We start from the raw sequence: 12755 nt of genomic DNA on the forward strand, positions 1-12755 counted from the left end.
AGTTGGACTAGTTTATTTCTAGTTGGCTGTGATGAGCAAGTGACTCGCAAATTAATTCAGTGTCTCATTAAAAACCAGATTCGTATACACCGAGGTCTTACGATGTGAAGTAGTTCAGATTTAGTGACTTTTTTTCTCAATTTCTTTGCAGATGAACTGCAGTTTTCTGGCACAAAAGTGGCCTTCATTTGTTCTTTTCTGTTACTTCTTAGCTTTTCTGGAACATGCCTGTAAGTGCCAGTCCATTAATCAAGCCAGCATTTCCATAAAACCCAAATTTTGCAACTGTGCCAAGAAAAAGGAAGGAGGAAATTATCCTTTTTTGGTGGGAAATTGGCAAAGCAAGAGTGTTCATTCTTCTGAAACTCCATGGAAATCAAGTTGGGAATGACAGACCCAATCCTCATGGCGTGCCACAAGGGACTTTAGTATGATCAGATGAAGGCCAAAGCAAGCATACCACACTGACTGTCAAATAAACTCTGTTGGGATGAAGAGCCAACATAGCATGGGGTATGATTTATGCCATCCACTGGCCTGGGACCTCTGTGACTTTAAACATTTCTGGAATTCCAACAACTCCTGCAACAACAGCTGACATTTCTGTAATTAATGCCCGCTGGAACTCTTCAAGCTAGGGATGATGAAAAATATATTTATGTGATGAAGAATACTGTATGGTAGTTTCTGTTAAAAGGAATTCTTCACAACTACGGCCCACTGTCAAAGTACATTTACATGTACATGTAGACAGAACCCTTTCAACATGGGAGAAAGCTCAAGTTTTTCAAGTGGTTGGTGAGGCATGCCACTGCCATGTCAAGCCAAGGGTCAAGGGTGCACACTTGAGTGACTGACCACTCAAACTCAGGAAATGTCAACTTGAAAAAATCAAAGTCTGGGGACACTTTGCCGCCAGAAACCGAAAATCATCAGGTCCAAATGGGCAGGATTTGAAAACGGTCCCATTTCGACCTTGAGTGATAAATGCCGGTGGAGGTGCTCAACGACTAATGTAGAACACCCAGTTCAGACAATGCATCGGGACATCAAACGCTGCGGGGGAACTTCACGGCAAGCAGTAAAAGGAGACGGCCTCCAACAAACATGCTCCCATTGGTTGCAAATATCGACCAGCCGGGGAGATATATAAACTATTCCCTAATGTTGCAACCCTCGCATAAGCATTCTCCAAACATCGTGAATCAATAACTGGTGCACCTCCACACTGCCGAGGGCTACAGGCCCAAACCTCGCCCTAAACTGAAATAAAGTCCATTTGGTCTGCAGTTTGACAAACACTCTTTCTAGGGCTGTCAGTTAATGTGGCAGTCATGACTGCTACATGTATATTCCACTGCACATGCAGTGAGCTTCGCCATTCGTTTTTTCAGTGATCCTGTGGTTTTTGAGCTGAGCAGAGAGGCTGAGATTGATCACACAACATATCTAAGCCATCAGATTCTGACAGGGAATTAAAAACTGCTGTGGAGAGCATCAGGCGGGTCTGCGGTGAAATTTTCCGGGCCCGAAAGAGAAATTTTGATCCACGACAGTTTTCACACCAGAGAGCCGTGGGGCTTTGACCCACACTGAGTGAGGAAAACTTGGAATGATTGACCACATTGTGGCTGAAATATCACTGAAGCATATCTGGGGAGAAGAATTTCTTGCAATTCGCTCAGAGACATTTTTGCCAGATGTCCCCGGCCAGCAGTGACTAAAACCTATCAGGGTCTCATGTACATGTACATTTCACAAGCCGTGCCGACTGTGATCAGGCGACGTTTACACAGCTTTGGCTGGCAAGGAAAGCTGATCAACCGGCGGTGATTGAAAGTTGTCCCCACAGAGTTTATTTTCAGAGGAATGGTAAGGCGCTCTATTTTGCAAGGTGAAGAGCCCATTGATTAAAGAACCAAGACTTCACAAATACACGTCTCAGCGTCTGTGGATTTCCTTTTTGGACAACCTCTAAGCATCCTCTGAGGATGTGCAGTTGCCGTGTCACGCAGGCCCTTGAATGTGAGGGCAATCCCAAAGTCTCATTCACTCCTCTTGCAGTGTTTCATGTGTCTAGTACCATGATTGATTACTGAAACTCAATCTGATCCTCTGTGTGTACACAAGGGTGCATCTTTGAAAAAAAAAGAAAAAAAAAAAAGGTTATTTGTACACTCTACGCAGTGCTTCGTAGCTCTCGGTGACCATTACTTGGGGAGGAAGGATGCATCAACTTTCAGAGACAGACTTGATTTACCAGGAAGCACATCCGCATGGTGCACACTATAACCACGAGCACTCCGTCATTAGCCCTACATCACACACATCAGTCACAGCAAAGACTGCCAGGGATCGGATCAGCCTACTCCCTTGTCTCTATGTGCCACTGCATAATAAGGCCTGCAACTTATCAGCTGCATGTAGCTTCATGCTGTGTTCCACTTTTTCTCACAGTCCCTCCACATCTTCACCGACCGGTAGACCAAAAATTGTACCAGAGCGTGTGTGTGTAAATGAAACCTTCATTACCACTGCTGCTTGCACTACTGTGACAATGCATCCTGTGTTCAGAAAGGTGTGATTTTTGAGGAGAAATATCTTCATGTACATGTTGGAGGATCCGTTTACATCTACTCAGAAGTGCTTTGGAAAACTTTATCTTCATCCTGGTAAGCCTGAGCTGGAGTTTGCGATACATGTGCTTTTTCCAGTGAAGCCCACAGGAATTGCCAAGAGTGTGGCGGCATTTGACTTCTCAAAGACAGCTCTAGACTTCCCTGTCCCAGAGGCCCTGCTGGCCCACTCTCCTCAGCAACTGAGCCCAAGATCTTTCTCCTTAATTTAAAAAAGGATCCATTATAGAGGGGAAATATACCCAGCATATGGTGTTCTTTAGTCAATCCAAGGAAAGGGGCCCCAGTATCTTTCCTTCTGTACAGGTTACACCTTTTTACTGAGCTTGGGATTCGCTGTGCTTCTTCAAAGGAACCTTCTGACAATACTTGTTAATACCTGAAACAAATATTACCATCAGTCCTGTATTTCAGGGATTTCATTTTGGTGAGGAGCATTTAAATGCTGTGAATATATTTACTTCCCAGACCAAGGAGACAGCCTGGTATAAAATGGTGGATCAGAGGAGCACTGCAGAGCTGATTATTGGCTCGTTGGGAATTGTGGGTAATTTACTGGTCTGCATCTCCATCATCAGGGCGAAATTCATGCACAACATCACCAACTACATCTTGCTCAGCTTGGCCATCGCTGACTTCATTGTGTGTCTCAATATTGTGATCTTCAACGAGTGCACCCTTGACGTCTGGGCTGCGGACTTTCGCCCGTCCAGCGATCTGGTCGGCGAGATCCTCTGCCAGCTATTCGACGACAAGATCCTGGTCTGGTGGAGCAGCAAGACATCCGTCATGCATCTAGCATTGGTGGCAGTGGAGCGGTACGTGGCCATCGTGCAGCCGCTGCGGTACAAGCAGTACTTCACTGTGCGCCGTCTCCTCCTGCTGTTTGCCGGACTGTGGGTGTTGTCACTCCTGTGGCAGCTGCCCTACATGCTTATCCCAGACTACAACCCCGACACCTCCAAGTGCGACAAGCCCGGGACGTCCACCTTCAGTCATGTCTTCTTTGTCTTCACCAACTTCCTCTTCATCATCATTCCTTCCCTGTGCACCCTCTGGTGCTACTGGCGGATCCATCGGTGCCTGCGGGCCAGCGCGCACAGCTTCCTCCGCGACAACAACAGGGGGCCCGCTTATGAGCTGCTGCATGCTTGCCGGAAAGTGGTGCAGACGCTTTTCATCGTCTACGTGGCTTTCATCATCCTGTGGTTCCCCAATCTCATCCTGGGCATCATCTACAGTGTGACGACGCTCTCCATTACACCGAAACTCAGCGACGCCTTCAAACTCATGGCGTTCTCTAATTCAGTTGTCAATCCTTTCATTTATGGCTTCAAGTATCGGCAGCTACGAAAAGCTTTCAAATTGGCAGTGATGCCCTGTTGCTCTAAAACTGGTGTGGACCCACACAGTAGATCTGTTCACCATGAACTCAGCATTTTGCATTTACCACAGGGTTCAGCAAATAGTCCATCTTGAACAAAACATGCATGCAGTCAAACAAGTGTGCATTTGATTTAGAAATCACATTAGAAAGCTTACAGTTTTGGTATGGTAAATCCCACAAAACAGTAGCCTTAAAATTGGTCTGGAGTATGTGACTGAGCTTTGTAATTTAACAAAACTGACATTATATTCAGTCTGTTTTTGTCCAACAATGGCATAATTTGCACCAAATCATTGCCATGAAAATACTCCCTCCCCAACCCCCCCCCCACATATGTACATGCATGCTTGTTTTCATTTAAGTGAGGACATTCCTTTGGTCTCCCGAGGTTAAGAAAACGCTGGAAACATGCTCCTTTTTCTCTCACTATCCTTGGAATTGGATTTATGGTGATTTCTTAAGATTGTTCCTCTCCATTGTGCCGCTGATAACCCTGACCCCAAAATGGCTCTGAAGCTATTTATCGAAGAGGGGAAAGCACTGTGTGGACGTGTAGGAGTCCACACAACATTCTGTTACCCTACATTATGAGGACTTCTTTTGTGCTAAAGATCCACATCACATGTACAATGTACATGTGTGTATGCCATACTTACACCGTATGAACAGACATTGTACACTGTACATGTTCGATACTTGTTCAATATTTGTAGGGACAAACACACGATATTTCACCTATTTTGTGGGGACCAAAAACATTGAGGGGACAGAGAAATGTCCCACCAACTTGGTCCTACATGTAATTTGACTGACAAAAGAAATTGGCCCCTTGACCCAGTGAAGGCCTACCCACACGTGCACATGAAACAGTTCAGTCGTTTGGCAAAACATTTGACGGACACCATACAGAATAAGTGATTGTCTTGCTAACCAGGTATTAACAGTTTGCGGTTGATGTTTTCAACAGGATTCCTGAACCTTTTAAACAAAATTTTAACCAATCTACTGGCACATGCCAAAAAATGCACCTTGGTAATCGAGAAACAGGTTTTTTACTTTACACATGACATTCCACAGTACTGTCTATCCCTACTCTGCTGAAGTTTACCATCATCTTCAAGTATAAAAGTTCCAAATGAAAAAGCATGAAAAAGTTCAAGGAAAAAGTGCAATTCTTTTAATTATTATGACAAAAGTGAAAGCCACTTGCACAGAAGGTAGAGACATACATGTAGTGTAATTTGACGAACCAGATTGAATTGGAAGCCGCGTTACATGCCTCTTCGACCAATATACATGTATCTCGATTTGCCAAATGCTCGTGTGTGCCAAGCTGAAGAATGTGCGTGCGAGTGCGGTGGCATTGCAGTTAGGGCATCTAATCGAATTTGTGCGTCTATATACAGTTCAATGTCAAACCTTGTTCTGAATACTGATCAGCCTATGTATAAACACCAGTGAAGGATATAAAACAGCGTACTGAGTCCAGTTGATAATAAATTGTGGCTAATCATTCGGTTGGATTCAGTGATTTTTCAGAATCAGGTTTTTTCTCTTACTTTTGTTTAATTTTGTTTTACATTCAAAATGACCCTTGAATTCAGAGATCAAGTCTGCACATAAAATCTTGGTTTCCTTTGAATTGACAATGTCATAGCCCCTTTAAGAAAGGATGTTGTTGAGCGTTGATATCACCAGTAATTTGGAAAGAAAACATATTTGTGGGTACTTTTAAAAGTCAGCTTCCTTTTGTGGTGATGGTCACATATGATAATATATTTCCACTCCCATGTGGTCCAATTTTGTTTCCTTGTGTACATGTATGTATACTGCTTCATTAAACATACATGTGAAAGAATAACAATAGTACATACATGTAAATGTGCATTTTGTGAATTGTAACCACTGCAGATGTAAATGGCATCAAAATTGGATTGGCTAAACTCACGATGAATATGTACAACAAAGAGGACATGCGCACGGTTTACTATTTTGTTTGATGACCAACCAAATCGTATACATGTACATGTGGTTCAAACAGATTTACAATCTTGTACATGCATGTATATGTAGTGGCTGTAGATAGATCTGGAGCACACGACTGGAATGCATTGAAGTGACACCATGGTAACGCTAGGATTTTGCCTTCAGAATTTGGCTCTGTATACATGTACCCTTTCTACATGCATATCCAAACAGTGGTATTGTTTTAACGAAAGACACCACAATAAGAATGGAACTGAACGATACCTAATACATGTACCATACCGCACCTATTTAATGTACATGTACTGTAGGCATTTCCTGAAAACGGTTCCAAAGGCAGAGGGGTGCCAGGCAATGAGCAAAACCCATTCAGGAATTTGCCAAATCATACCATCCAGTACCTACTAGTACATGTATGTACTGTATGTGTCCCAGATTGTACCAAATATCGATGTCATACATGTACATGAAATGTACAGGATGCAGGAACAGAGCTGGGTGAAATTAGTGCAAGAAAATCAATCATTCCTGCTGTCTCAATATGCATACATCTCCACATGTGCCAAACGCACTGACTGACATGGAACAAGAGAATGAACTCACGTCAGTTCAAAGCTGTTCCCTTTTTTGCATAGATTAGGCAAATCCTCTGTTATATCTCTAGATTACCAATGGCAATGGACCAAACTTCAGAGCTGAAAGCACTTGGTGAGACAGTACATGTATCTGGTTAGCTACATGTATATTGGTAGTGTGATGTTGTTGCACCCGAAACCACGCCTAAAGAGTTGGCGTCATAGCCAATGGGCACTTGTACTCAGTACTGAGTGTGTGCTTGTATTACAGCAATACATGTACCAGTACATGTATTAAACAAACCAGATTACTTTTGAATATGGGTAATTCCAGAAATAAGGGGTCCCAAAGTGTGACACTTTTGTGTCCCTGTTACATCTGACCTTTGCTATTTCATTCGACATGGAAATACATGTACATGTATGACCGGAATTGATTTCAAACTATTTCGATTTTGTTTGGTACATGTAGGTAATTTGCATCATTTCATCACTCTTGGAAATTAGAAAATGTCTTCTAAACTTACAAAATCGTATGTCAGATGTGACAGGGACACGAAAAAAAACAGACCAATAATTTCTAGAATTACCCATAGCAGATGTACACTGTATCTCGGTAATATGGGAAGAGGTCTTGGATTCATGCCAAGTTGACAGTCTGCCAATCTAAACATGCATGAGCTTGAGGGGGTATTCATCACGGGGGGGGGTTGTCAGGTTGGTGTGGTGTTTCTTTCCTCGCCTCCCACCTCTAGGGGCTGTGGTTCGAATCCAGCTCAGTCCACATGTGGATTGGATTCTTAGTCCCTACCGGTACCTGAGTCCATGGGTTTTCCCCGAAACATTAATCCGGGGTTTTCCTCCCACCTCTAAACTGAACATTTCTTCATTGTCTTCTTCACTCATTAACATCCTGTTGGCGCTAAATGCACTGTTGGATGAACAGATATAAACAAATTCATTAAGCAAAAGTTTTGCAAAGCAGCTATTTATACTATTAATCTGTAGTGTTAATGGAAAAAAAACCTTACGTAACCAGGTGGGCTTCTGAAACTCTCCGTACCAAGTTTTTGGGACTTGGGAGAGATCTGTATATTAATGTTATATTCAAAGTATCAGTATTTGTAACAAAATTGGAAATACTTCTTAAATCTGATATTCACAACATTGCTACTGTACATGTTTCTAGTAACTGAACTTCATTTAGCCTAAAAAGCCTGTCTTCTTCAGACCATCCCACACCTGTGGTGCTTGTTTCAGAGATTTCTCTCTCTAAAAAAATTGGGGTTTTTTTTCAGATTATGACGGAATCCAAAGCTATCCAAATATTTCTTATGACTTACTCTTCAAGATTCAAAAACAAAAACCACAAGTTTTACATCAAAATTCATTAGCCTTATAACAATTATTAACCTTGTTAATTCCAAAACTGCACTTGGTCTGAAAAGTGTCCCCTGTCTACCCAAAGTGCCGAATGTCGCAGCACTTGGCAACATGAACACGGAACCAAAGACGTGTCGTGGGAAAATTTCTATGCTCTAAGAAACAAACTCACTGCACATTTTCAGTTGCCGATTATGGGTACCTGGATCCATTTTGTCAATTTTATTACTAGAAATTGCCCTTGAAGATGTCAGCACGACAGGCAAGCAACCTTTTCCTTTGCTTACGGTACCTGCCGATAAACTGTTAGAAAAAAGGTTTTAAACGTTTTCAGTCCATTTAACAACAACTTAGATCGCAGATGAATTAATGAAAAGAACCAGTCATGACACGCTACTCATACAGGTTGGCTGGCTTTGCCCGGCAATATGCATGTAGTAGTGTGGCCTTACATGGTAAACTTCAACATTCAATTGACTTTCTTCACACAGTGCTGCCAAATCTCTTCATTGAAAAATTTTAAAATTCATTTGGTTATAATACGGTCCTATTACCTTCATGATACAAGGTGTTGCACCTAAAGCTGGCCTGATTGCTACCAAGGACCCAATTGTTACCCATGCACAGGAATGGCATGGTCATGTGACTCCATACATGTTGGTATACATGTACTATGAAAGCACAAGTGAAGAGAAGCCCTGACTATGCACTGCTCGGTGTACTATTATGACCATAGACCAAACGACATGAAAGTTTCCGTAGATTTTTTTTAGGTAACAACAAAAAATCTCAGAAAAAGACGAAGCACAACTACGCAATATTAGCATTTACAAAGAGAAGGAAAATACATGTAACTACAGAAATGTACCAGTGGAGAGCGAGTTGATTTCGATTCCTGGTACCAGTATGACTCAGTGACTTGGGAACTTTCGTTGGCTTGAAGTTTGGATAACTCAAAGTCCAGTTGTCAAGACTTTACTGCAATAAAAAGTTTGAATTGCAACATAGTCCTGTACAATTTTTGTTCCTGAATGCATGCCAGTGAGCATGTCAGTACAGTATGTCAGTACTCAAACCAGCAGCACAGCAGTAGAGTCAAGTGACAATACTCGACTAACATATTTTTTATTACAGTAAACTCTGACTAAGTCGACATTGCGTAACCCGTCATATCGTCTAAGTCGGCGTTTATACATGCAAGTGATCATTTTGTATACGTCGGCATGTTTTTCTCAGTCTCTTTTCAACAAAACCACAAAAATTCCTTTGTGTAAGTCGGCATTTTAAAAAAGTCTTGCTGAGGTATAGGTTTCCTTCGCCGTGGTTGTCAAGATGTGTCAAGTGACAAGTCCGAATTCGAAGGATAATAGTCAAGAATGAATTTGCTGGGATTGACCATGGAGGTAGAAATAAACCAGGGTAAATCAAAGCCACTGAATTAGTGCAAGGAATCATAATGTACAGTACATAGGCAATACATGTGTAAGTTGGCAAAATGACAACTTACAACACAGGCCGGCATTCGCGTAAGTCGTCATAATTACTTGCGTCCCGAGAGTGCCGACTTAGTCGGAGTTCACTGTGTTTCAATCATAATGACGGGTACCCGGGTACCCACCCGTTACAGGAATCATGTATATATGCAATCACACATATGAAGCCAAACCACGGTTCACAGCCATGCACAATGCATGACATCTAGATGCTAAACCAACCATAAAAACTTCACGTGTGAAATTAGGCTCCAATAACATTCGGGCTTTATTTTCCTTTAAAAAAAAAAACTCCCTGCCCATAATTCCGACCCGTGATTCAAACCCACACCCCATGCATCACAAACCATTATGCTGTAACTGCTTGACTACCGCAATTCACACAAATTGATGGTGTATTTACTGTTGATATACCGATGAACGGCTGCAACGCAAGTCTAATACACATTGGGCATGCGCAATACAAACACAACCATCGTGGTTCGGCTTCATACGTATGGTTGCATATATACATATCTCTAAAAAGTTGGAAATATCAAATATCAAAAAAAAGTCGGGGCGGTAGGAAAAATCTGGTCAGGCGGTGCTGATAAACAAGGGATTAGGCCCAATTTTAATTGGGCAATCGACATCAACTTAGCTGAGTAGCCTAGGCCCTAGTAAGCAGTAGTACAAGCTACGGACACGTATAAATGAGTGAGGGCGCTGTTTATTTGGAAACTCATTTTCTTAATAGGAAATTGTGATTAAAATTTGTCTTTTTAGCACACTGCAGCTCCTGTGTTTAATTTCCAATTTCAAGTGAAGCCAGAATTGAAAGATTTTACAAAAACAGTAATTTTGAGCTTTTCAGTTAAAATCGTCACACATTTTTGTGTAAAAAATAATTACAGTTTGCTCTGCATTACATGTGTACAAAAAACATCTCACAATATTCCCGCTTCAAATCAATTTTTCTTTACTTTGCAGAGCCCGATGGAATCCAAACTTAGGCTAGGATGAAAGGGGGTGCAGCATCTTTAGAACCACTGATTAGCAGGCACTGTAACAAGCTCTACTGGGCTTGTCTCATGATTGACACTAATTTCTAAAACAACTTCAAGCAAAAACCTCTGATTAGCAAGCACTGACAAGGGCTTTCTTGTCTTTTTTTTGTTGCCGACACAATTTCTGAAACTTAACTAGCACAGAACCACCGATTTTCAGACAGTGTGAAGGGCCTTACTTCCCTTGTTCGTGATTGATACTAATTTTGGGGGGAAAAAATTTCACAAAAGAAGAAAGCTCGAAGTCATACCGGTAGACGGTGATATTGTCCAAAGTGTTTAATTACTGGAGCACGTTTATTAAACTAATAAATCAAGTTAAATGCAAGTAAAGTACATTTTTTATTACCGGGTAAGAAGTGTCCCGGGTACGAGTTGCCCTGGGTGTGAAATTTTGGGTACGAGTTGTCATAAGTACATGTACATGTATGGTACGAGATGTCCCGGGTACCTACCAGATCACTTCAAAAATAAAAGGGAAAAAATATTCTTGAACTTATTACCAAATACACAGGCCTACTGTCCGAATAACTCTTAAGCCTAGTCTGAAGTCTTTGGTGGATAGCTTACCTGTCCAAATTTTGGAGGAGGGTCACAGAACAGCGCTCCACTTCCGACTTCAGCGCGCCATCGATCAGACGTCAAAGTTCATCCCCAGCCCGCGGCGGTGGCATCAATGGTACGGCGGATTCCATTGGTCGATGAGAGGTAGCTCATCCAATCAAACGTGCAGCTGAAACTTGCATCTTGGTTCCTGGGTCTGAAACCCGAATCATCCCTCATCACTGGAACCGCATTTTATTTTGGTACCAGTCTTTTTTAGTTGATCGGTAATGTGTACATGTACACTGTACATACGCGAGCCTTCAACGTTTGTTGTTTCTTGCTGCATGTTGAATGGCTGAAAGTTTTGTGAAGACAACTGATTGGACCTAATGGGTACCGTAACCTTAAAATTCTTCCAATTTCATTTGAGTACATGTCGCAGATGCATTAAGCCTGTATGTGGGTTTCCTTTCTGTGAAAGGCTGTACAACTACAACTTGAGTAGGCCTAGGTCTACAACTTACAAGCCAGCCTGGGTACAGGTCCTAGCTTGCCCAGGTCACTAGGTGTAGACCCGTAACAGCGCCCAACGAATACTCCTCCGTCGTATACCAGATGTATGACGGAGGAGTATTCGTCGGGCCCTGTTTACCGGCTAGCCAAGGTGGACTCCCTGTCGTAATGAAATGAAGACAACATCCAACCTGGTCTGAGGGCCTAGCTAGCCCCACACGTGGCCTAGCTGTAGTGGCTCTCTTTTCATGCTTTTACAATCTGTCTCTTATCCGTCGCCACCAGACAGATTATAAAAGACAGATTGCAAAAGCGAACCACTGCAGCCCTACGTGTGGGGCTAAGGGCCTAGCTAGCCTAGGGGGTCACGCTAATTATTATTAGGCCCAATCCTAAATTTGCGCATACAAATATTTGCACATCCAACTTTCTCGTCGTGAAACTCTTCCACGAAATTATGCACTGCAGGTTAATTTGCTGTCAATGATCGAGCGTCACTTCAGTGTTTTTCTTTTAGCAGCTAGGCCTATGTGCAAATTAAAAACTTTTCCCGGGAGAATTCAGGAAAAATTTCAACAGAGCATAAACATTATACTTCACAGACTAAATACAAAAATGAACTGATTAAAATTGTCTAGAATTTAGAAAATGGATTAAAGACCGCTGTTCATTCACGACCAAGGTTGGACGTCTGATACGAGCACTAATGACAACTTTGGTCAACTTTTGCCAAATATCGAGGGCGTTATCAAAAATACAGAGCCAGAAAAGGACTGCGCACCTTATTTTGAGATTCCCGTTGGTGACGATGGGCGCAGATTTGGTGGCACTGTATTTTGTGATTTTTTTTCAGAAATACACATAGAAAGAGAATTTTTGTCATAATATCCAGATAAATAACTTATGTTAATGCTAATATGATTCATTTGAAAGAATATAAATTTATGCCTCACTGAAATTTAAAATTAAATTGAAAAAAAAAATTAAAATCTAGAACGAAAAAGACAAACTGCATCATTAAACGAAAGTAATTAATGCAAGAAATAATTCCTCATTAAAGAGACATTAACTGGCAGATTTACTGGCAGATAGGTACGTACATGTACGCAAACATAGTTTTACTACAGCCAATCCAACTCGTTTGCAGACGACATTATTCCTGTTGCTTCAATGACATCTGATGGTCTTCA

The 12755-nt window shown here is 41.9% G+C and overlaps 2 protein-coding genes across 3 annotated transcripts in view; one reads left to right on the top strand and one right to left on the bottom strand.

Annotated features, from left to right (window-relative positions):
• Window positions 1-11203, bottom strand: part of LOC110977246 (DNA repair protein RAD50-like) — a 53961-nt gene extending 42758 nt beyond the window's left edge. Inside the window, exon 1 of one of the 2 annotated variants that reach the window (XM_087133500.1) lies at window positions 8836-8935. The gene's annotated coding sequence lies outside the window, so the exon portion shown is untranslated. Of the gene's footprint in view, window positions 1-8835; window positions 8936-11076 lie in introns of those variants that run through there. The other variant, XM_087133499.1, reaches the window with a different exon arrangement.
• On the top strand, window positions 2581-4515 carry LOC147800133 (trace amine-associated receptor 1-like). Its single transcript, XM_087133731.1, has 2 exons — window positions 2581-2672; window positions 3105-4515. The coding sequence occupies exon 2, from the start codon at window positions 3129-3131 to the stop codon at window positions 4113-4115; it is 987 nt and encodes a 328-aa protein (XP_086989857.1). The 5' UTR covers window positions 2581-2672; window positions 3105-3128; the 3' UTR covers window positions 4116-4515.
• Window positions 11204-12755: the final 1552 nt, after the last annotated feature.

Source organism: Acanthaster planci, linkage group LG02 (genome assembly GCF_054643075.1).
Source record: "Acanthaster planci isolate LZ-2023a linkage group LG02, COTS_SCS, whole genome shotgun sequence".
Classification (NCBI taxonomy): domain Eukaryota; kingdom Metazoa; phylum Echinodermata; class Asteroidea; order Valvatida; family Acanthasteridae; genus Acanthaster; species Acanthaster planci.

What these genes read in the sequence shown, in the direction of transcription:
- LOC147800133 (XM_087133731.1), top strand. Translation starts at nt 3,129, where the DNA reads ATGGTGGATCAGAGGAGCACTGCAGAGCTGATTATTGGCTCGTTGGGA.